The 25516-nt window shown below is 42.2% G+C and overlaps 1 protein-coding gene across 1 annotated transcript; it reads left to right on the forward strand.

Moving 5' to 3' along the window:
• Positions 1-538: 538 nt before the first annotated feature.
• LOC306737201 (zinc finger E-box-binding homeobox 2) lies at positions 539-25516 on the forward strand (the record flags this gene model as incomplete). The annotated part of the gene is made up of 8 exons (XM_079218907.1): positions 539-599; positions 18714-19001; positions 21140-21349; positions 21958-22151; positions 22347-22458; positions 22711-24212; positions 24404-24587; positions 24879-25516. 8 exons carry the CDS (start codon positions 539-541, stop codon positions 25514-25516), a joined length of 3189 nt encoding a protein of 1062 aa, XP_079075033.1.

The following is a 25516-nucleotide window of genomic DNA, read 5'->3' on the forward strand; positions in this document are numbered from 1 at the left end:
TGCACCACTTCCTACAGCCATCCAGGGGTGAATGGTGCGCAGGACGGGGTCCACTGCAGGGTACTCGAGGCGCAGGTGCGACGTGCATAACAGTCAAGCCATAAAGCATGAGGGGAGGGCCGGTGGGGGGGAGGGGTGCACATACCTGTAGTAGTAAAAGTAGTGTATTCCCAAACCAGGACCCGCTGGCGAGTCCACTGAATTGGGGGACAATGTTTTGTCAAAGTACATAACGGCGTTATAACCGGTGCACTTTGTGAGCAGGTCTTAGCAGCATGGACTAATTTGTAGAGGAGGAGGAAGGTGCACGCTCGCGATGCCAAGACTGACCTCAGGGCCAGCCTCTGCTGCTGACATCACTCCGCCTCACGGCTCGTCGCCTGCGCTTGGAGTCCCATCAAGGTCTGAGTCTCCCGCTGTGACCGAAGGCGATGCCTCATCACCATTCATTCTCCGGCAGGCACTCGGGGCAAACACACACTCGCGCACCGCTCCTTGGACAACTTAAACGTCATAATAAACAGCGAAATACAGCGTTATGATGACAGAAGAAAGCAGGGGCAAGCGACGGAAACAAGCCAACCCCAGGAGGAACCGAGGTAAGAAACCGTGCAGCGCTAAAAAGTTTTAATAAGTTGGGAGATGATAAGGCGGCGGGCAGAAGCCCTCACGAGAACCCACAGGATTTATTCTGCAGTTTGTAGAAAGACTAATTCTACGTGTTGTTAAATCGCTGTGTAGTTAGGTTGACTAGATTCATGTTTCAGACTCTATAATATGTTCTGCGTCCATGGCTTGTGATTGTCCTGCGGCGTAAATTGCAGAGCAGAGAATCATTCTGGTTTTCGTCAGGTTGTGTTCACTGGGATTATTCCACCTGGACACAAACACCTGAAATAAAAGCACACGAACCGATACACTCGTTCAGGGAAATCTCGTGAGCCGTGTGTGTTTTATACACCTGAAAATTCATTTTTGAAGTAAATTGTCATTCATCAATTATTTAGAAGGATCCACACTGTTTAAAACCTTCCAGGGAATCAGCTTTGATTTGATTATTTTAACTAACATGTTTTTGTCAAGCAACTGTCACTACTTCTGAGTGACTTGTATATTTTCGTTTTGTTGCTTCACCTGCTATGAGACTGAAACTTTCCAGGATCTTGTTCCCTCGTTATCTTCGATGTCGTGCTATGCAACCTGATTTAACTTCACGTTTTCTTGAGTTTGATCCTGTTTCATGAACATTTTTAAATAGAAAGTAGAAAAGTAATGAGAAACACTTTAGGTTAGATTATCAACTGATATGAACCCGAGGCTTATCTTGAACTTCATGTAAAACAGTTCTTAAAGTTAAAAAAAAAACCTTCAAAATCTAGATAGTAAAATAGAAACCTTTGTATTTATTTTGAAACTTATTTTGGCTATCTAGTTTTTCTATAAAATATAAGGTTTCAAAATATGATGCATTTATTTAAATCAGCCCTTCATGTGCATGTGGACTAATTTCTTCAGCACATTTGGACTTTTTTTTAACATGATTATCAATCACCTTATCAAGAATTAGTGGAAGGCGTTAGATGATAATATATATACAGCTTTAGATGATGTCCGTTAGCAGTTTCTGTGTCTCCTACAGCAGTGCTGAGAGGAACATCTATACGCTGAATTAAGAGACATTGTTCAACGGGCATCAGGTTGTGCCTTGTTTGTTTGTCTGTTTGTGTGTGTGTGTGGCTCTGAACTCACAAACAGAAGTTAGGATACACACATCTGTGCATGGATGCAATTGTACACAATTGTTCTTCATCCTGCTGATGAGGACTGAACATTTATGTTAGAGTCAAATCCCCAAATAAACAGAAGTGATCCACAACACGCTTGTTTAAGCCTAAATTTAACTTGCAACCCCTTTTTAAATTACTTCATGTAAACCTAAACTTAAATCCATAAAATCAAACCTTTTTTCTAATGGGGTTCCTGGATGATGTGTCTCAATAGTGCAAGGTTGTTGGGTGAAGCAGGGAAAGCTAAGAGATATCCTAAACATATATATCCCCAATGCAAACAGCGCCGTAAATCCACAAAAACACAGAATCACGTTGATTTCTAATGTTAATTTTTTTTTGCCATTGCTATCAGTGAGAGGATATTTTGACATACAAAATCACACAAATGCAAACATTACGGGCGTTATTGTGAACTCTTGCAAACCATGCAGAGTACAACCGCCATAAACCTTTTGTGAGTGCTCACTGTATTTAGTTTATTAGTTTGCTGTAAGTGTTTCCTCATTTTATTCAGAGAGGTGTGAAGCTCAGCAGAGTGTCCCCAGGGTGAGAAACTTCACTGGCTGCCTGACATAACGGGTAGTTGTGTGTGCATGCGCACACACGCGCACACACGCGCACACACACACACACACACACACAAACACACACGCACACACTCACCTTTGACTGTCATGTAGCAGTTTGTCGACCGACTTCACTCTACTTCACAAATCAGCACCGTCACACTACCGTGAAAGCTATCAGCGAACAGGCACACTTACTGACAAGGACCTGTCACTTATTAGAGCACCAGGAAAAAACTGTCCTGTTTTTTAAACTCCTGCAGTGACCTCAGAGGTGAGATAGACATCACCTCTGGTCACTTCCCAGTAACTTTGACCATTAATGATGAGTTTTAAAAGTGAACGTAAAGGCAAAATATTTATCTAAGAATCTGAAAACGGTAAAAAGTCAAATTCTACTATTATCTTAAATATATTCTCAAATATATTATCAATAAGTTCAAGTGACTTTTTCCCCGAATTGCACAACGACCTGTTAGTAATTTTGCGTGCGTTTGTGCCTGCGTCGATGAAGTGCTCATACTTAGCACACATGTTTGTCACACATTTGTCAGAGCATGTTTAAAGTCTGTGTGAGTGAGACCGTGTTGCGTGTGCATCCTCGTGTCAGAGTAGAAGTGTGTGTCTTAAAGCTCTGTGTTGGATTTGGAATGTGCTGGGCTGGAGGCGGCTTTGCGAGCGGGGAGTTAAAGGTCCTTGATAAAACCAAATGAATTTGGCAGGCCCAACTCATAAGACAGCGATTTGGGGATCCCTTCCAAACCAGAAGAAAGAGAAAAAAAGCATAGGCTGGCTTTTCTTCTCTCTCCAAGGCGCCTATTGATTATGTCTCTGTCTCCCCCAATAAAACTGTCAATGTTCCCCCATCTTAAGCAACGTGAGGAAATTACTACCCTTCGTTCCTGGCAGATTGAAAACAGCCCTAAGACAAAGGGAGGAAACATATCCATTTGAAGCAACGAGCCGTATTTACTGGCTGTGAGTGAGATATTTGAGTTTCAAAGAGTGTGAATTAATTAGCTGAGCAATGATAGCCAGCGGATCAACATCCCCCCATCAGGCCTGTATACACAGTCAGTTGAACCAATGCTTTCTAACACCATGGGTGGAATTCATTCCATGCTCAACTGTACTTACACTTTTTAAATTCTCTAAAATTACTGTCTCATGAATAGAGGAGAGGATTTATCTATTTCCCTCAAAAAATATGCTCCGGTTATTTTTTTGTTTCACAGTGAAACACATTCATGAAGAAACTGAAGACAATAATTTAAGACTCATTCCTGTAATTGGAAGAAAACTTGAATGAAGCAACCCTTTATAATCCATTCTCGTTCTTACTGATCTTCACTAAAGCCGTGTTGGTGCAGCACTGTTAGCATCTTAGCAAAATGCCCTTTATTTAAAGGCTTCTGGCTGGTGTTATGTGCAGGCTTTCCCTTTGCCTCAAACTCAGCAGGCATCCTCTGACATGCGATGAGAGTCATTCAAACCCTTGTTCTTTAATCAGATGTAAGTTTGCATTTTATGAGCACCCTCACAAACATATTTAGTCCCGTTGCCTTGCGCTTTATGTTTTGTTAGTACATGAAAAAAACCTCACTCTGTTGTTGAGTCGATGTGTCTTTTTAAGAGAGAGCTTTCTCTCTCCCTGTTTCCCTCATTCTCGTTTTTCTTCTTTTTTCAAGTGCCAATTTATTTAAACTCCTTTCCCCTTTTCTTCTTTCTCCTTCATTGATTTCCAAACCCCAGTCTTTGTATGCAGCTGGGGCCCAGCTGTGTGTCTGTGACTGTGTATGTGTGCGCATGTGTGTTTGTGTGGGTTTTTCTGGCACAGTGCTGCCACAGTAAGCATAGCACACTGTACACAAAGGACTTGAGCAGCACAAAAAAAAGGGAGAGAAAAAGCGAAAGAGAGAGAATAGGGGGGAAACATTTGAACGTGAACGACTGACGCGCTCGTACAGTACAGAGTGGAGGGGCCGGGCCGGGCCCCGTTGGACTGGGCCTACTTTAACGGCAGATGTATCGGCGCTCTGGGATGAGGGGTGGGGAGAGCGAGACAGCAATGAAGAGCCCAGGCACCACAGTTTATTACCAGGACTCTTCAAGGGGCTCAGCTCAGGCGTCACAACCAGCGGGTGGGAGGGACAGTGGAGGAAGAAAGGAGAAGAGGACGACAGAGATGGGGAACTGATGGGGTTGACAGGGCTGGAGACAGTTCCTCGGCGTCAGAAGACAAGAGATGGAGGGGCTGAGGGGGTAGAGACGGAAGAGACGGACGGGCGACAGAGTGTGGGATAATAAGTGCTTCCTCATTTGTTCCTTAACGTTCCCACAGCGCCAAATGTCACAGATATCTCCCATCCCCGGTCTGTGTGTGCGATGCCAGATCTGCACAGCAGTAATGGGGAATCCCTTGATTGAGTCCCTCTGGTATTTTTTACATGTTTATTCGATTATTGCTTCTTTGCGATGTTTCAGATTTAGCCACAGCAGTCCCATGTCTGACTGTACATTCCTGCCGCGTGGCTGCCACACTGTTGATCCACTCAAGAAGGAATTAGTTGGAAAGTGTTCAGTGCCATTGCAGGATTGATACACGCAGAGAGGGGTTTTCTGCCATATTCGCTGCACATGACTGTTTGGAGTTGGAGGATTTCTTTTTTCAAGATGTTACAGCTAACAAACAATTCTGATCTGATCTCTTTAGGTCAAATCCAGTGTAATCACCAGAAACTATTTAAAATATGGTCCTAATAGACTAAAATGGTTCAATGGTGAACACACGTCTTCATTATGAGGATCACACTCCATCAAACTGTAAGATCACGCTTATAGCCACAGAGCTCATGAGGTGTGTATAGGTGCGTGCGTACATGCACTTTTCACACTTTAACACTGTATTTCTTGTGGCTTCTCACTCACATGCAGGCATTTCTATTTTTCGCTTCAAAGGCGTTTTATCTGATAAGGTTCACGTGTATAGTTTGATGTTGCAAATTGATCCCTTTTAATTCTCCACAAAAGCCATTTGAAGCGCTATTATTGCATTCTTTGTCGTTGCTTTGGCAAGAGTCGTCGTCATTAAGTCTATTTGTGGGTCTTCCTTTTAGTGCAGACGGCCTGGATATTGAGCCTTTCACATGCTGCACATGAAAGAAGTTAAAGCTATCCAGATAGGCAGGCTCTCTGCACACAATTTATAGATATGTGCTTTTTTATCACACCTCAAATTAAATGTGGAAACCCTGCTTCAGCTGTCATGTATTACAAGGCCCAGATGGGTGGCAGAGAGCGAGAGAGGAGAGAAAGACAAAGAGACAGGGAGAGAGACAGAGAGACAGAGAGACGGAGGCAGACCCGCTCAGCTGAGAGTGTGCGGCCAGCGAAGGGTTCGACGAGGCAGAGCTGCAGGTTGAAAAAGGAACAGTTTGATATGTGGTGTGTGTGGAGTGTCATTTGTTGAGAATCTCCCTTTATCATCTATGACAGAAGACATCAGACCTGCTGTTTTTGGTGTTTAACACTCTTTATTTTGTTGACATGCTTCTCATCTCTTTTCTGTCTTTCATTCTCTTTAAAAAAAATCTCACACCAAGTCCAAATCCATTTTCTTATTTTTGTTAGTGTTTAAATGCCAAACAATGAGTTTCTCTTCATCTCGTGTATCTGTGTTTCCACTTAGCATTAGCACAACAAACCACTGTAACTCACTGAAAAAACACTGTAGAGCTCAATAGCTGTAGCGAAAGAAAAAAAAAATGCAGTTAAAATGTTAAGCTGTGCACTGAATTCACTTTCTGATGTCTGACAAACAAAAGGATCTTGTTTCTAAAGACCAGAGCACAGCGCTCTCACTGGATCTCACTGGTTGGGAGTCTGCGGAGTGGGCGATATGGTAGAATTGTCTTTGACTGTATGTAGTTTCATGATACCATTTACGGTGCAAGCTATCAGCGAACAGGCACACTTACTGACAAGGACCTGTCACTTATTAGAGTACCAGGAAAAAACAGTCCTGTTTCTTAAACTCCTGCAGTGACCTCAGAGGTGAGATCACCTCTGGTCACTTCCCAGTAACTTTGACCACTGATTTGACCATTAATGATGAGTTTTAAAAGTGAATGTAAAGACAAAATATTTATCTAAGAAGCTGAAAACGGTAAAAAGTCAAATTAGACTGTTATCTTAAATATATTCTCCAATATATTATCAGTAAGTTCAAGTGACTTTTTTTTTCTTTTCTTACCTCTGGCTCACACAAAAGTGGAACAACATCAACTGGTTGAAACTAACTGTTGAACAGAAGCTGAAAGAATAGTTCATGCAAAAGTGGTAAAGTGATCTCAAAAGTCTGACGTCGTGTGATATTTAAACAGTTTAATTAAATTGAAAATGTGTGAAATGTGAAAACCAAAAGTACAGGCAGGCTTTTTGTACCTTAGTGAAGATACACAGGGCTGGATAGGAACAAGAGGGTCTGAAACCCTTGTGATGACAATTACTTGGAAGACAAGTATCATATTTTGTTTGACTGAATTTAAGCATAATGAACGACACCAACATGTATAATTATTATTATGTTTAAACTGCCCGTCTTTTGTTTAAATTATTAAACTAAATAAATGTTGTTATTCCAATCAGATGCTATTGTTTTGTTATTGTGCCGTTTGTGCTCCATACCATGTGATCATGGTCCTGAGCCATATAAATACATTTAAAAAACATAAATCGTACAAGCCGATGATGAATTAACTGTCCAAAGACCAAATGTATTCCATTTACAGTGATATTAAACAGATTAAAGCAGCAAATCCTCACATTTGAGAAGCTGGATCCAGGGAATGTTCGGCATTTTTGCTTGATGAATTACTGAAGAGGATTAATACGATCTCAAAAATTGTTGACGATGAATCTTCTGCTGATCGAGTTAATAAGCTGCAGGCTCTAAACCAGATAAATACACATCAATGCAAAATTCTGCTATTTTTCTGTATCAACCTGCTCTGTCCTCCATCACTTAAAACTTGGACAGACAACAAGAAAGTCATGGGAGAGGTCAGCCAGCCGACTCCCCCTCTATCCCTCTGTCTCCCTGTACCTGTGATCACCTGGCACCACCTTCATCTGCACATCCCACTCACACACACACACTGCACATACACACACAAGTTACCTGGAAGGGAGTGAACACATTCCACGCTTCACTGATCTTTCGGCCCACCTGTAAAGGCCGAGGCTTTAGGTCTTACATTTTACACGCAGCTCTGTCTATCCGACTCCCCTTTTCTCACTCTTTTTTTTTGTGTCTCTTGCTGGTAGCGTCTACTTTTAACACTTTTAGGGGCCGTGAAGACATCGCCCTTTCAAGTTTCACTTCGGCAATAAATGTGTTCATTCATTAAGGCATTCATTAGTGGCTCATTTACGTTAATACCAGATAGAAAAACATCTTATCGACACGAGTGACAATGTGAGAGTTTTGCAAAGTAATCAGAATGCCATTTTTGTAATGGTTTATGACTGGTCCAACTCCAAGAAAGAGCAAAGATGTTGATGTTTGCTGGCTGCGTGCAATATGACTTCTGCAAAATGTATCTTTGGTAGCTCAGGTATGATAAAGAACAGGATCCATAAACCGGATGTATGTTTTGCTCGAAAGGAAGCAATGCGAATAATGTCAGCGATCCGCTCCGTCATTTATCACCGAGTAACAATCTAGTAAATAGTCTTATCTCATCTTTTTGAAAGAATTTCTTATGGTCCGTGACAGGTCATGTTTTTGTCGGTATTGCAAAATGACAAAACCTGGGAAGGTTTTTAATTAAAAAGGTCAGTCACTAATAAAAGAAAATGAATAGGCAAGGAGAACAAAAAAACTTTCTGAACTTGCACGGATTCAATTTCTTTTTCCTCCTTGGCTGTGCGGTCGACTTCGGTACCTCGGGGAAACAGTGCAGTTATGATTATACGGTACATGTGTCCAGCATGCAGGAGGGATGGAAGGGGAAGTATAAGTCATAAGGCAGCCTGGCAGCATATCAGAGGGAGGTAACGTCATCTAAATGATACAAGTACGAGGTAGGTGTGAATGTGTCCAGGCCTGATATTGGGACGTGGCTCTGAATTTCAGACACAGATCTTGAAGGTTGACTTTATTATCACTTCTTTTTTTAACTTTCCTTATTTGCAGCTTTTTCTTGCTCTCATCTGTTGCCTGTCTTTCTTCTCTCCCTCTTTGTGTGACTCTCTCTCTCTTTCTGACTGTTTCATTGTTCTGTCTTCTCCTCTGCCTCTGTCCTCGCTTTAATTCTTCTTCTCCTCTTCTTTGTATCTCAACTCTTCTCAATCTCTACTTCTTTCTCCTCCTCTACGTCCATCTATCCATCCTCGGCTCCTCAAGTCCTGTACGGTCGCCATCATGCCCCCTCCCCTTCTCTCCCTGAGCACCTCCCCTGTCCCACTGACACCACACGCTGCTCCCATCCCCCGAAAACCACTTCAAACAGCCAGCGCCATCAAAGCCCACAGTCAGTCAGCCAGGCAGCCAGTCAGCCAGCCTTCTGCTTCGACTTAAAATTACTGTCGTCCCAGTCGCAAGGCTGCTTTCCTCTTCTGATACACATCAAAGATCCTCTTAAACTCCCGAAGTTTGCTTTTTAAACCTTTCTTCTTGTTGAGTCTTTTTTTATATATACATTATTTCCCTGGCTGAGGTTTCTCTCTCTCTCTCTCTCTCTCTCTCTCTCTCTCTCTCTCTCTCTTTCTCTCTCTCCCTCTTCTTGCCATCATTTCTTTTTTTCTCCAACTGGGCCAGGTCAGTAATGACATGCACACACTCTCTTGTGCGGTTCTGCTGTCTTTGCATTTTTCTCCATAACTTTAATTAGTTTCTTTTTTCAAGGCGTTGGTTCAGGCGCCACATTCACAGCACACGCGTTCTCGCTCTCACATGCACGCAAAGTGCACCAAGCTGTAACTAACATTCATACAGATGTGTGTAAATTAATATGCAATATGACTCATACGTCTTCCTAATCAGAACTGCAAACCCACAAAAGAAACAGTTTAATAGCCTAGTGTGTGTGTTCTCTTTTTGTTGCTTGTATTTCTTTATGTGTGCGTGCTTAAGGCGCAGAAAAAGTGACGAAAGTAAGGCAGAGAGAGAGAGAGAGAGTGGATGGTGTGAGCAGACATGGGAGGGACAATTCAGCGAGAGACAAAGAAAAATAGAAACAGAGTGATACATTAGAAAGGAATCTTTTCTATGTTTCAAAGCCTCGGAGGTCACATGTGGTCACTTGAAATGCTTCGGTGTATCATCGTCTCCTGTGTGGAGGATGTAATGTCAACACACGCCAGAGGATGGCGCCCCGTCTGTAGTTTAACCAGGCAGGACGGTCTCATCTACGGGCTGTGTCTATTAAAACAACATTTGTCATTGTAAAACAACGTATATTTAGATACAGTTACATGCTACACTTTCTAATTTCACTGAATGAGTTGTCCAGCAGCAGTAGATACAAGTCTGTTGATGTCTTTTCATGTGTTTTGCTGACTATCAGGGCCTCCCCATGGTTTACATTTACATTTTTGTGGAATCAGTGTGAATAATTATTATTGTCAAGATTATTTAAGAGCTGTAATGGTAGTGGAATTGATGTTGCTGCGACTGCATGTGTAGTGAATACCTTCACATGCTCTGATCTTTTTATAACTTAATGTGGGTTTCTCAGAATAGTTATATCTTGTGTTTGAAATCAGCTTTGAGTGGTGAGACTAAGACATTTGGGGGTTTAATGCAGTAAATTGACTTTTTCAAGAACACCACATCACGGTAAACACCTCTAACAGATCTTATAGACGCTTGAAGCAGACAAAGTCCGTGGGATACCAGGCATATTTGTTTTACCCTCAAAACAAATGTCCCGTAGTGAGTAACTGAAAGTTATAGCTTGAGTTGAACTAACCAAATCCCACATTGTATAGCTGTTAAGCTCAAAGAGAAGTTTTATTTAGCATGCACCCCTATTAAAAAACTTCAGAACCTTTGTGCTCCGTCAGAGAATGTTTTAATATTCGAAAGGAGCCACTATTGTGTGGTTTCTTGAGCCAACGTACAAAATAAAGAGCCACATCACAAAGCTGGAACAGTCCCTGAGCATTTTCATGTGTAAAGAAAAAAGAGGGAAAACAAATTTGGAGGGGGGAGACAGGGGTATTTATAGAGTGGTGTGAGAGTCTCTGCAATGACAGGAGCCTAATGAAGTGGAGTTTGGGTTTTGATTCACAGTGCGGTGAGTGCGTGGGTCCCTCTGTGACCGTTACTGCATTCCAGCACCGATCCCTCGCTACACGGAAACCAGTGCGGGCCACAGGAGGAGGCGGAGGGCCAACTCGAAATAACGTGTTCCCTCTAACCGAGCTAACCTTTCCCATCAAAATCAGTCCTGCTTCCAGCGCAGCAGATGCACACGGGGCTCGATGGCACTGAGCTCAGACACGGCGACAAGAATGTAGTCGTATACGTACAAGCTCTCACACAGCAGCGCAGTATAGATACAGTAGTTAAGTCAAGGTGTCACTGCTGGTGAGTCATTGACACAGCAAATGAGTCAAATAACACACTTCAGCATGACATAATGTAGGGAAGTCCAGAAAGATATCAACAGTGTGTCTTATTTCATCTTTATTAGCAGTGGAAATTGTACTTTTTGTGAGTTTATTACAGATGTGAAATTAGGAAGCGAGAATAAGACAATGAATGAGATCAGAGGCTGCATGGAAGTGATCATCGTATGGTGTGGATGTTGAGTTGCTGATAGAACAACTCTAGAAAAATCATAAACTGTCGAAACAGGTTTTTCCCCTATGGCTTAGATAATCCAATTGAAAATACTTTATGATCTTTCAAGAAATATAAACTTTCTATATAAGGTCCAACAACAGACTCATAAAATATTGTCCTTTGTGCTGTAATACTGGTGAGAACACTTTGTAAGCTGCCCACAAAGTAAAAGAAAAAAGAGGCACTAAAGCAGAAAGCCACACGCATCTACTTTGAAGTAAAGGCCAGGGTTAAATACAGCTATACTTTTTGACAAATGTCACTGTGGTGGTCGAAAGGACAGGTGAATATGGCGGCAAACATGTAGGCGGCAGCATACAGGAAACCTCCGGAGGAAGAAGACAAGCAACCACAAGGGCTCTTTGCACACCTCTTCTCTCACACCTTGCCTCATTTGTGCAAAGAGAAAATACTGATTGCTGCACCTTTTTGCATAAAAAATGTATTCTCTGTGAAAGATACGCTAATTATCATTGCCTCTTTAAGCTCTACCTGTGAGACATGTAAAGCTATTGGTTTTGAAGTTCCTGTGGAGGCCGTTGAAGCTGAAATCATTACAGGCTACAAAAATATAACACGGCTGTCTCGAGGCGACTCGCCACAATCTAAGAATATATAGCTTGGGTGGGAATCTGCACGAGGGGATGAAAGTATGTAAGTAAGAGTGTTTCTCCGTCTTCTTTACATCGCCTCTCCATGTGTGTCAATAGCTGCAGTTCAGCGTACTGTACCTCTAATTTAGTCACAGCCGTCTCATCGTTTCACCAGCACGAATATGCACCTTCTTGGTGTGATTACTGGTGTAGGCCACAAGTTATTTGAGACTCCTTTCCTGTCCATGTTCACTCTAACTGCTGATTTATTTACTTCTGTCTCTGTCTGAAAAGCAAAAACACACACAGTACGACATCTTTGAGTTGTTTTTTTAATCGCAAAACAATACACATGGTAAAAAGAAATCCCATATGTTTGGCAAATTAATCCTTAAAAAAAGAAAAATGTGTTCAGCAGTCTTCATGAAGTAAATTCACACAAGCAAAGATGATACAGTACGCATGGTTAAAGTGCACATATGAGTAGGAGGAGATTCAACTTATCAGATGTAAAAACAAATACATTTAGTCTTAGACTGACGGTGAAAGATAACATCTGGCAGAGAAGTCAACATCCTCACAGTTTCATCACGAGGTAGCTTGTCCTGCACTAAGTTACAGCTTTCACATATATGTCTTTTTTTGGTGGTTTTGCTGTATTATTTTTGCTTATCTGCTGTTGGTTTCATCTTTTGAAGTCGCACTAGAGCCAGCTTCCACTAAGCAAATGTGGTTCACTGTTTGGTGCGGTGATGAGTGATGCAGATAGAGAATAACAGATCAGTGACTCTGATCTCACTCGATTTTCAGATGCCTGCGCCCTTTTTTTTCAGAGCGGCCATGGCAGCTGTACACAAGCCCACAGTACGAAACAGCCGCTGTCTTCGGGGGCTGTGCTTTGATTCGCAGCGGCTCCTCTGAAATCGTATTCACGCATGTGAATAATGAAACTTACACCGGCGCCCAGTCACACTAAAAGCGCAACTTGATGACAAATCAACTTTGTGAGTGTGGTATCAGTGAATAGCTTGGTGGCTTTGAGGCTAATAAAATGCCGAAAGCGATTCTGTTTTTTGGTGTCACAAGGGCCCTAATTGAACCGAATCATTAAAAGCCGCAGTGAACAAAGGCAAAAGGAGTTCCAGCGCGCTGTTCGTAGCCAGTTTTAAAGATCACTGCTTCGCGTGCAGAGTTGCGCTGCAGTTGTGCACACTCTTGTCTTTGCAGAGCCTTTATCAATGTGAGGAAATTGGCTTGGTGTTTATTTCTTGAGCTGATTGTTCTGTGTGCCTGTGAGTGTTTCAAAGTGCAGATGTTGCCACTGGGCTGCACATTCTGTGGTGGTGGTTTAAATGCTCTGACAGGGTGGTGTCTCCTAATGAGCGGGACATCTAAAAAGGCACAGGGCCGTGACTTTTCTGCTATGGCACAGCATGAGTTTTAACTTTTCCATCTCTGACTGCTTTTCAGATATTCATGGTGTATAACACACGCACACACACACATGCACGCACACACTTTCTTTGCTGTGTTTGATCATGCTGTAGCCCTCTGCAGCAGCAGCCCGGTCTTGCTCCCCATTTGTGCCCACAATACAAGTTGTGTTTGTTTGTTTTTCTGTGTTTCTCTGTACCCTAGTTTGTGTGAGTGTGTGTGTATGTGTGTGTGTGTTAAGGGAATTTCCCTCTGTAGCGTGTTTTTCACAGTTCAACATCAGTTGGAGGATTTGTGTCAGGGACAGTTTGACACTGTTATTTTCTGTCTCTTTCTCTTCTCTAATTCCTCCACTGTCTTTCTTTTAACTCTCTCTTTCTCCATCCCTTTTCATTCTTAGTCTCTGTGCAGTTCATGCACGGTTGCAGTGTTCCTCATTCACTGGTGTCTCTTCACCTCTGTCTCACTCTTGTCACCCCCTTTCTCGAAAGAAACACACCAGAGAGCACTGTGTACGTATGATGTGTTGCAAGAATGCAACATATCACACTGCAGCATACATCACATTCAAGCATCTCCTCCTCCACACCAATATGACCTTTATAATCCCCATCACAGTGTCATGATTTCAGTCTAATTCATTCTCACCAGCAGTCATTTGCAAAAGTGTTTTCTTTTGTGGCTCGCTGCCCACCAACTAAGAAATGACTGTAATCAATTGAACTAGAACTTGACTGTGCAATTTAGACTTTCATATCAATGTGTTTGTGGTTATTTTCACCATCATTAGACAAGAATGTTTGCACTTCCTCTACCCTGGCAACATAAATGCAATACAAGTGCAGCAAAACATCACATTACCACCATTCCTATTGGTTAACATGTCATTTAGAGCATTTAATCCTCAATTTGCTGTCAGCATTCATGATATAGGCTCACCTGTAAAACATTGAGATTAATTTAAACTAAGATGAGACCACGAAAAGCAAAATTCAACAGTGAATTTTCTATTAAGTAAATTAAACTCGCTTTGGAATAGTATTGTTATCATATACTCTTTCACAACATTTTGAAAAAAAATCCTCTATTTCTTTTTTTGTTGCAGAACGTGTCCAGGGTAAGACAGTGTGTTCATTATGTATTTGGTGCATGTGCAATAACACAGTTAGATTTAAAAAAAAAATAAAAAATTGGCCCATAGGCATCAGTGTTGTTAGGGCAGGTCAAACCAGAACAGGCCAAGGTTCCAACGTCATGAGGAACCACCACCGTAGAGAGAGTGTGAGTTGCTGCCACTATGGAGGAGATCAGGTGGGCGGTGTTTGCTCTTGGTTGTGGTCCTCCCCTGACTCATTCTACAAATGTCAGACAGCAGGTACGAATAGGAGAGCTGTCAGAGAGAGAGAGTTTTTTGCGATTTATTCAAGGATGGGTCATTGTTGGCAACATGAGCGAGTTCTGCAGATGAATGGGGATTTAGATCGTCTCTGAACTGCTCTCACAGGTAAAATGATAATACGCACATCTTCCTGAGCTTGCTTGTTGTTTAGCGTGTGGGTGTCCGTGACCCTCGTGGTAATTTATTGAGTTCAAAATAGCAAGTGTTGGGCTTCTTTTGACACCTGTGAAACCAGGACTTTTTTTAACAGCATGAAATACGTTTTATATCATGCATTAACTAAAACCAAATCATTTAGAAATATTTTTGGAAAAGCTTTTTTTATATAAAAAAGTTACTAAAAAAAGAAGTTTTTAGTTATGCCTCAGTGTATTCAGTTGACTTTTGCTTCTGAGTTTTACCACCTAACATTACCACCAAATATGACTGTGATGTGACAATATGTCAAATTAAGATCTACGTGGATTTCAATAACTCTTGATTGATAAATCACTTTAAAAAGTGATTTTATGTCAAACATGATCCTAGAAAATGAGAGTTGCACCCTTAAAAAAAAGAAAAATATCTTCAAATTCCCCACTTTTTTGTTATGTGTATTTAACGGTAGTTTTAATGCACATGGTGCATGGTTCTAATTTGTCTACTGAACTTAATCTGTACTTTTAGGACCCATTTAATTCAGACAAAAGGTATGTTTGACACAGTAGAAAAAAAATACTATTTATTGGGTTGTCTTTGTCTCATCTGAGAAATGAAAATCTAATAAATATTGTGATGTATAGCGATCTAAGAATCAAGAGAACGGTAACGATTACGTGGTGTGGTAAATTGGGCCTGGCCTTGTTAGTTGCCTTTAAATCCAAAATAAACAAACAAGGTAATTTCTAGGTAATTATTCTGTGTTTACCATTTAGCCACATAATTACTAAGTCAATACCAGATCACATGTGTGTGTCGTAAAATAAACTGCAGCTTAGCTTAGTTTTGCTGTACAGTAGATGCCCTCTGGGATATAAACAGTGAAACTGTCTGTGCTGTTGGGAGCCAGTGCAAAATTATTTCTTTCTTTCGGGTCTTTTTCTGTTGTTGTTGTTGCGGTTTGTATTTCACTGTAGTTGTGTCAAGATTTTCTCTGTTGGAGTATGTGCTTTTGAAGATATTCAGTTGTGCGTCTCTGTAAATATTATAAGAACCACTTTCGATGATAATTTTTTTTGCTTCAGATCACATTCAAGACGGATCACAAGAACAGTGATGTATTTTCTCCCCAGGCCTCCTAACCTGAGAACAGAAGACTTCTTTCTGGCAAGCAGACCGTCAGTCTTGGATTATAAATCACTGTCAGGCAGGGAAAGCGACAGATTAAAATAGTGTTGCAGTGTTCGATCTGATCACTGTTGTCGTCAAACCATCAGAAACAGTCCCCCAGCAGACAGAGTGAGCGACATCGTCAAGCATGATGCAGCACAGTTCGGTTACCACTCTCTGGATATGAGTCACATTCTTCCCACGCACACTACAGTGCATGCACACAATAGCAGTGTACTGTTTTCTTTACCCGAGCTCTGCTTTGTGTTTTTGGTGTTCAGCATCTTCCAACAAATTACACATTTGGAAACTCTTGCACATTGCATGAATTCATCACCCCTTTGTACCTTGACATACAATCTCTATTTGCAGGCAATCCCAAACCCCCTGCCCTGTTCAAAGATTTAGCTGTCCTGCTCCAACAACCTTTTAAAAAAGAGCAATTTGAAGGATGCGGTCGCTATCCAAATAAATAAATCAACAGGCCCGATAATAAAAGCCATCCCAGCGCGGTGCCGCTTTAATGACAGCACATATAGGCTCAGTGTCACTCACTGTCATGGGAGAGGGGAATTAAGGCCAATTTGATGCTAATCCGGACCAGATTGTTCTCTTTTCGGGGCCCAGCGGTATTTCCTATCAACCCAGAAAAGTGATAGGTCGACCTCAACTACATCATAAAACTTCATAGCTGTCTGTTGTAGGGAAACACATTTGATGACCAATTTCACCCCCCATAAGAGCAAGTCATTCCTCCCCATGTCAGTGGAGCAGCGAGGAGCAGCAGCTTGGATGAATCAGAGTGTTTTGCATGAGCTAACATTTTTTAGAGAGGTGTAATGAAGCTGGGGAAAGACATGCAACTTGATGATACAAGAAAATAGGTGTTGCACTGAGCTAATATGCTCATCAGGAGAGTGTGTGTCCATTAAGTGTTTTAGGTGTTTGTGGGCCACCCCTTCGGCAGCGCTGGGCCTCTTTTTGCTCTTTCAGTCACATAGTGAGTGTCTGTTTGTGTCTTCTAGCTGTAAAGTAGACAACATAGATTTGCAGAAATGTCTTTGCCGGTGTAGAACCATCTCTGGAATTTGTCATTGTGAGCTGTGGGCCGTGACTGAATGTGTCGAAAGCAAAATACTCATCAATTATATTGTGTCCACCAGCCAGTGAGGGTGTATGTGGAACGGCTCACACACAAACGGCAATCTTTCAAGAGTGACTGAGTGTTGTTTTGGCAGTTTAATGAATAAACTGTGTGTTTTGTGAAATTAAATGAGCCATGAAACCTTATTTTCACTCTGATCTGATGAAAAAAGGACAAAGAGGGAAATGTATTTAAAAATAATAAGAAGCATGTCGACGTAGTTTTGTGATCCTCGTTGGAGGCTCATCAGAAACCTTATTTTCAAAACAAGACAAAAAGAAGAGTTGGCTCTCTGTGTGTTGGCTCAGTCCAATGGTTTGGCTTCCTCCAATGATATATTCTTAAATGACCATTACTTGGTGGTGATTAGATATTGCCAATCAGGGAGAGGAAAACAGCAAGTCTTCAAAAAAAGCCTTGGAAATAAGAGCCTACAGCTGAAATCCCAGGCATGTGTTTGTGATTGTCATTTATTGTCTTTGCCATGGGAAAAAGTAATGCGCCTTTCCAGTTGTGCTGCAGTCTGGGCACCGAGGGTACACTTTTAAATTACAATATGTTATTTATCTTTTCTCCGTACTGCTGCATTACATCCCTGCCTGTTGCACATGTGTGACACATGTAGATGCACATTGTTCTACTGTCAAAACTAATTGTGTTCTTTAAGAGCAATTACAGGTACAAAAGTTCAAAATAACATTTTACCATTTGAGACAAAGAAAACTGAACGGCAAATGTTGTAATTACAATGATTAATACGAAGATAAAAATAATCTGTATTTTACTGCATTGGAGTTTGATCAGCAAGATTACACCTTGACAAGTTGGTCGTGACCGTAATCAAATCATTAATTGATTAAATGCATCTATTTAAATATATGTTCAGTTTTCATGAAAGCCACACACTCTAAGAGTAAAACCATCCCTTTGGAAATCCCACTGAAATTGATCAGAAATGACGATAAACATGCTCTATTTCTTTGTCTGAAGTTATATTTTGTGGTCATAGCTCATATAACTTGTATAGCTTAGGTTGGGAAATAAGTCGGGACCCCTTCTTTCACTGTTCTGGATCTCCTTTGCACAAAAAGTGTATGTTGCATGCTGAGCGTGTCTGCTTGTATTGATCCTAATCCGCACATCAAGCCACACAAAGGCATATAAAATATCTCATGATAAGAAACACATTGAACAACTTCACATGGGGACAATATAATTCCTCCTGCTTACAGAGGAACAACACTGAAAAAACACTCAAACAACATTTTGCAGTTTACAAAACATTTGTGTCTTTTTCCCCTGTTTGGTTTCAGTTACTGGCATATTTTTTTAATTATATAGCATTGTCTCTGGGTTTTTCTGGTCATTATCTACAGCTGAGACAAAAGGAAACTCAAAGATGCTGCATTTTGAATCATGTTTAAAAATAGTAAATATATCTATTTGGCTTCTCATTAAATGTAGCTTAAACAACACACATTTATGATTTCCAATATATTTAAAAAAGCTTTATATTCTCTATGATCATACTGTCTGTTTGCAGCATGGCATTTAAACAGGACTTGTCAACATGAGTCTCCTTTGTCTCCCCTAAAATGTGTCTTTGTCTGTTTCTGTCCTCCTCACAGTGGATGCTGAGCAAGTGAGTTCACTGGGATCTGAGGGGGAGGATGAGGTGGGCCTGTGGAGCATGGAGCCCCAGGACTGCCAGGAGAGCCTGGACAAGACAAGCTTGACACCTAGCGAGGGCACGGAGGAGCCTGTTAGTCCTGCTCGCTCCACGCGGCCGCACAGCCTCAGCCCTGGCAGCAGGAGCTACTGGCCGCAAGTGGAGCAGGAGGCCGAGGCCGCAGAAGAAGCCACCGCCGCATCTGCCACGGACAGGGAGGGAGACCAGCAACCATTGAGGATGTACTGTAAGTTCTCAACAAAGTATACAAAAACTGTAAAACGTTTGCCCTTTCAAGTTCAGTCTTTGTTTTCTAAACGATTTCTGAAGAATGAAGGCCGGGCCAAGAAAGTGTGTAAAGTGTAAAAAACTCGGAGGTGGAAAGAGGAGCCTACTACAATATTGTTAAGTTAAAATACTTTCACTCACACACAGAGTACTTGTGTATAAATGTGCTTCAGTAAAAGTAAAAAGGAACTCAGATTAAACATTACTGCGTTACATTTTTAAGGGGTGGGTGTTGATGAATGATACGGCTGGTAAATTAAAGAGTAGGCTACAAAATAGATTGCATTAAATGTCAACATACACAAGTGGAACAACATCATCAACCAACCAACTGACGGGTCTGCAGTCTGTCCATATAACTGATTATCAATGTTATATCAATTATAAATATACTTTTTTTTTTCTTCCTTAGTGCAGCCTGACAAGAATTACCAGAAGCAAGAGAAAACTCAGACAATTAAACAAAAATGACAAACAATAAATAAAAACGAGCGGCTGAAACCTCTTTCAGAATCAACAGTAGAATAAAACATCAATAACACTGACCATGTGGACATGTAAACAATAGAAACTAGGCAACGCTATTCCTCAATTTGAGTGTACTTGGAGTGCTGGGTCCGGCTCGCGAACTCGGCAGGTGAACGCAAAACATTTCTAACGTTTTATTTCCGGAGGGTCACCACTATGGACCTCCTTTATCTCCTTTCTTCATGAGACTTTTGTTTTGAATTTGAATAAATGTAGCGACGTACAACACTTATGATTAAATACTAGACTACTTATGTCCCCGTAAAATTTCAGATTCAAAAAATACTTCAGTTCACTTCAAGTTCAAATAGCCTACACATATACTGCATGAGACTGCTGTGTAGGACACCACTGTACAGTACAGTGTTTTTCTGATGCAAGACCTCGGCAGTCTCATGGTGCCTCTCACAGCCCTCTAGATACACCTTCATATCAGCTCCTTGTGAAACCATGCCTTCCCTACAAGCTGTTCCTTTTTTTTTCACTCTTCTCTTTGAAAAAGGCAACCTTCTGAAAGCATGACAAAAGAACTCTTCCCACACAATGTCACAATATTTCCATGCATCAAAGAGGTGACGTTACGGTACTGAAATCAGCACTGTGCGACGCGAGGCTTTCCCTTTTATTTAGGAGAGATCAAAGGCTCACGCGGCTTGCCTACTAACAATCACTTAGTTCCCTCGCCTCGTGTGATTTGGCCTTGCCTGATGAAGGCAAAGCTGAGTTTTTACAACACTCAACCACAAAGGCTCTTCCCTTCACCACATAAAAAAACAGCTCAAAATATGCCAACATCTGCAAACATTTGAAAAATCTTCCTCAAAGTCCCCTGTAAGCTGACGGGCTTGATTCATGATAGGAGACGCCCTCTCTTCTTCACGTGGCTTTCTTTCTCTCTGCCTTCCCTCCTGTCACTGAACTCAAGGACACAAATGAGAAAGAATTATTCGAGTCTCATATCTGGCCAGCTAGTTCCCCAAATGCATTGTTTTTACAGTCAGTCTTTAAGTAAACAATTTAGATAAATTAGATTTAATTAGTCACTTTACGATTCATCCCCACTCGCGCTGCACACATGACTAATTAAGCAAGACATGTATATTCACACAGTCAGAGAGCAAATGATTTCTCAATAATTTAATTTAACACATAGTTAATAAAATTGTAACAGCAGCAAAGGTTCAACCTCACTGACAAGAGTACTGACCAGCTTTAAAAATGATGAATTCAAAAGGAGAGGTCATAAAAGTGCTTTATATTAAACTGTCAAAACTTATAACGGGAAATTGTTTATGGTCTTTTATGCAGCGCGTGACAGTTATATTAATCTGTTTTTGTTTCCGGCATTGTATTTATTTTCGGCTTTTATGCCACCCTCGCTGCCTGGATTTTTATTTCACTTGAATTAATTAAATGGGAAAAAAATGGAATACCAATATTTTCTTGCAAATGTAATACAAGTGTCCGTGTATCCAGATTATGCTTTCTTTTTTATGAATAGCCTTTTAATTCATCTCAAATAAACATATTTCCTATTATTGATACAGTAATCTTTTTCTGTGTTCGCAGGCAAGAACTCGGACTCCCAAAATACGTTGGAGGACCTGGCCCACTATGAATTTCTAGCCCAGTTGAGGAAGGCCTCTACCTCAGCCAGTCTCTTGGACCATCTGAACCACAATGGCACGGCAGCGGCGTACTACCCGGGAAGCAGTCACGAGGAGCTGCCACCTGCCATCTGGTCACCAGGAGCTCAGCACCGCTCACCCGAGGGAGCAGGTAGGCTGATGAGGGAACGGCTGCAATGATGCTCAATAGAAAATCAACAAATCTCAAGTCACTGCTTTTGAGCCAAGCAGTATGTCGTTCGAGTGATGAACCGCTCAGCTGCAATAGCAATTATATGGCACATATCAGGTTGTATATGATAATATTATTCAGAGAAAATGGAAAGGAAGCGCTTTTAACACATCAGCTCATGGTTCAACAAAGGGCCTTCGACAAGACAACGCATTATTTTACACGTACATGTTCAAGCAATTAATTCATGTAACAGCGTGTGTTGTCCCACAATTTTTATATTTTGCTTGTGGTTCAACATTGTATATCACGTATACCAAGTAAATATAAAAGGTTATGTCGTAATTTAATCGTCATTAGCAAAATGTCATATTAAAAGCGTACGAAAATAGCTTTAATATAATATAACTCTTTAGACAAATAGCTAAAATTACAATGTCATTTTACTAGTACACAACATACTTAATCAAGACTTTCTTGTCTGTCCCTTTAAATAGTAAGTTTACCAAATACGTGAATGTACTACATATGATACAAAACATGTTTTGTGGTCTTCTAAAAAAATGTCACCTCTCTCTGGACTCTAGATGCAGGGAGGACCCAGCAGGCATGTCCTTTTTGCCACAGAATGTATCAGCGAGGCGCCTCTTTGAGGGACCACATCAAGTACTGTCAGGAGAGGGAGGGGGGCCACATGGTCTGCCCGCTCTGTGGATACACTGCCACCCTAAGGGCACAGATGGAGCGGCACCTCGCTTTTCATAACCAAGTGCAGGACAAGGTGAGATACAAACACATAGCAGGAGAAACTTTACTGACATGAGGCAAATTGTCATAACTATATTCTATGACGTTTAGTGTTTCAAAAGTTATTTATTTGGAACTTTGTGTTGTTACAAGTGACAGTCGTACTTGATCGCACACTGAAATTCATCCCTACATGTGTTAGACTAATAACATTGTCTTATCATCGTAGAGCGTCATCACTTTGGATCAAGGCATCGAGACCAGGAAGTTCAAATGTCTGCAGTGTGGGAAAGCCTTCAAATACAAACACCACCTCAAAGAGCATCTCCGCATCCACAGCGGTGAGACAAAATAACATCAAAACAGATGTAGTCACCCATCAATTTTCTATGTATTGTTTCGACTGTATCACAAACCCTTACTTATTGTGCCAGTTATATGGTATGAAATTATACCTAATTTGATGTGTTGACAGGAAACAAGTTATAAAAGTCTATGAGAGGACAAAATAATTATGAAACATGTTGAAAGTATTTTCAACCCACCCGTGGCATCTTTTGTCTAATATATCCCGCCTGCGTGTCATCCTTTAGGTGAGAAACCTTACGAGTGCTCCAACTGCAAGAAACGTTTCTCTCACTCTGGCTCCTACAGCTCCCACTTAAGCAGCAAAAAGTGCCTGAGTGGCGGAGGAAATGGAGGGGGAAGCGCAGGAGGAGCCAGTGGTGCATTTAATGGACATCACCACTCATTTCCAACATCTCCCTCTGCAGGTGTGGGGAGAAACAGTACTGACAAGGGCTCCCCGTTGGCTTCACCGACCCAAGATCTTACCGGGCCTCTATGTAGAGGCCCAGAGAATCCTCACCAGCTTTCCCTGCAGGACCCTACCCACAACCCCGCCAGAGCGTCAGACCTGGCTCGGCTTTGGGACCCCTCAGCAGAGCTCTCTCTGAGGGCCAGTATCCTAAAAGGGACGACCCTGCTGCCTTATCTGCACTCTGGGACCAAGTTTGAACAGATGCTGCAGGAGATGCTTCACAGGGAGGTGAAGAAAGAGGAGGAGCTGGACAGAGGGGTGGGAGCTGCAATGGAGGAAAGGAAGGTGATTTACAACGGAGGAGGGCCTGACAGGAAAGTGTCGCCTGACAGGAGAAGAGTAGCAGTGAGATCAGGTGAAGGGGAGAGAGGTGTGCTTGGGATGACGTGTCGTTGGTGCTCCCAGATTTTCCCCAACGTGGCGATGCTCCTGCAGCACGAGCGCTACCTCTGCAAGATGAACCGGGAGGTGGTGGAGGTGCCCGAGGGTCTCCGCAGCAAAGACCATCCCTCGCCACCTTTATTCTTCCCCAGATCTTCTCTCCAACCGGAGAACAGCAAGCCGAGTGAAGTAGCCAACGGCCTGTCTGGAAACAAATCACCATTGCAGAAGCCCAGCTGGCACTCTTTACCGCAGCAGCTTTTGGTGGCAATGTACTCCCCGCCACATCCCAGCCATGATGCCCCCTCCTCTCGAGTGTACTGCTCCAGCCAGGAAAAAGGAAGCCCAACCAAACCAATCCACCACTCCCCAGAGCTGTCATCGCCTCGAGTCAGAAGGAGGGTTCCTTCTTCAGGTTTCAGTTCTCCAGTCTGCATGGACCTCCCCAGCTGTCCTCCTGAACTGACCTTCCCTCATAACCTGGCCAGCAGCACCTGGTCTGCACAGAACGAGCCTCTGGACCTCTCCCTGCCCAAGCAGCTCTCCGACCAGGAGGGGAGGAACAAAACTGTAAACGGCAACTCAGGCAGAAGAGAGAGGAGGGAGCACGGGAACCAGCAACTCAGGAGACAAAGTCCAACGTCACACCTCTCCCTTCACCACCACCCGGTCTACAGTGGGGCCGGAGCTCACATGTTTCCAGGTTCCTTATATAATGGATTTCCTATCTTCAACCAGTCTGGTTTAGGGCTTTCAGGACATGATGGCATCACAGCGATTCCTTTCAGCCAGCAAGCTAATAGCCCAGGGTTTCTCTCTCCGATGGCTTACATGATGGATGCAGACGCAGAGGCGACCCTGAAAAAGATCCACCAGGAGAGACAAGCTCTCATGGTGAGTAAAGTTTCTCTTTTAAGTTTGTTTAAAAATGATGATGTGTATTTGCTGCAGAAGAACAACCTCAAAATGAATGCAGAAGCAGCAAGAAAAATACATTCAAATATCTGATCATATTGCATAGTGAATTTGTATAATTAGATTTATAGGAGTTTAAATATATCATGATTTTCATGTTTTCTCTGCAGGGTGAAGTATTAAGCCACGGAGCTCTCGACTACCTCTCCCTCATGGATGAAGGACTGGAGGGAGAAGGGGGTCCCGGGAGGAAAAGACTGAAGAAGACCAATGAGGGTCTTTACGCTTGTGACATTTGTGAAAAAACCTTTCAGAAGAGCAGCTCTCTGCTCCGACACAAATACGAGCACACAGGTCGGCAAGATTTACACATAAGTTATATGCCATTCCCTATAATTTATAGATAACTACAATACTTGTTAAAAATGTTTTAAGAAATCATTTTGGATGCTGATTTGATTTCTTACTGACAGATGGTGGTCTTACCTTAGAATAAAGCCAGGCTGGCTGTTTCCCCTTGTTTCCATTCTTTGTGCTGAGCTAACCGGCTGCCAAATGTTTATGATAATATCTTCTCTATTTAAAACAAATTACTTTTTTTTATTTTATTGAATATCATAGACAATTTCTCTGTATTTATTCCAGGTAAGCGTCCTCACGAGTGCAAGATCTGCAACAAGGCCTTCAAGCATAAGCACCATCTGATTGAGCACAGCCGGCTGCACTCTGGAGAGAAACCCTACCAATGTGATAAGTGTGGCAAACGCTTCTCTCACTCCGGCTCATACTCACAGCACATGAACCATCGCTATGCCTACTGCAGCAAAGACCAAGATCCAGACCAAGATAATGAGGAAATGCCTTTCAACCCAGAGGTGGGCAGAAATATCGAGGGCCGCCTCTCTGACGAGACCCCTCTGTCCATGGAGGACACTCAGACGGCGCACTCCTTCCTCAGCGATTCCAGTCTAGATGGAGCTGCAGAGGCCCTTAAGGAGGAGGAAGAGGAAGAAGAGGAGGATAAAGACGCAGGGGTTAGTGATGGTCATGTGGAAAAGGCACTAGAGGAGGCGGTAGCAGAGGAGCTGGGAGGTAGCACCATCCTTGGATCACCTACAGCGGAGAATGGAGTGCAAAACGAGAGAAATGGTTATGATGTGGGAAACCACATTGATGAAGCAGAGAGACAATTCTGGGACAGAGACACTGAGGGCCAGAATGGAGACTTGGACCACTGTGAACTTAGCCTGGATTTAACAGAATTACCCAGAATAAAAACTTAA

Source organism: Taurulus bubalis (assembly GCF_910589615.1).
Source record: "Taurulus bubalis genome assembly, chromosome: 5".
Classification (NCBI taxonomy): domain Eukaryota; kingdom Metazoa; phylum Chordata; class Actinopteri; order Perciformes; family Cottidae; genus Taurulus; species Taurulus bubalis.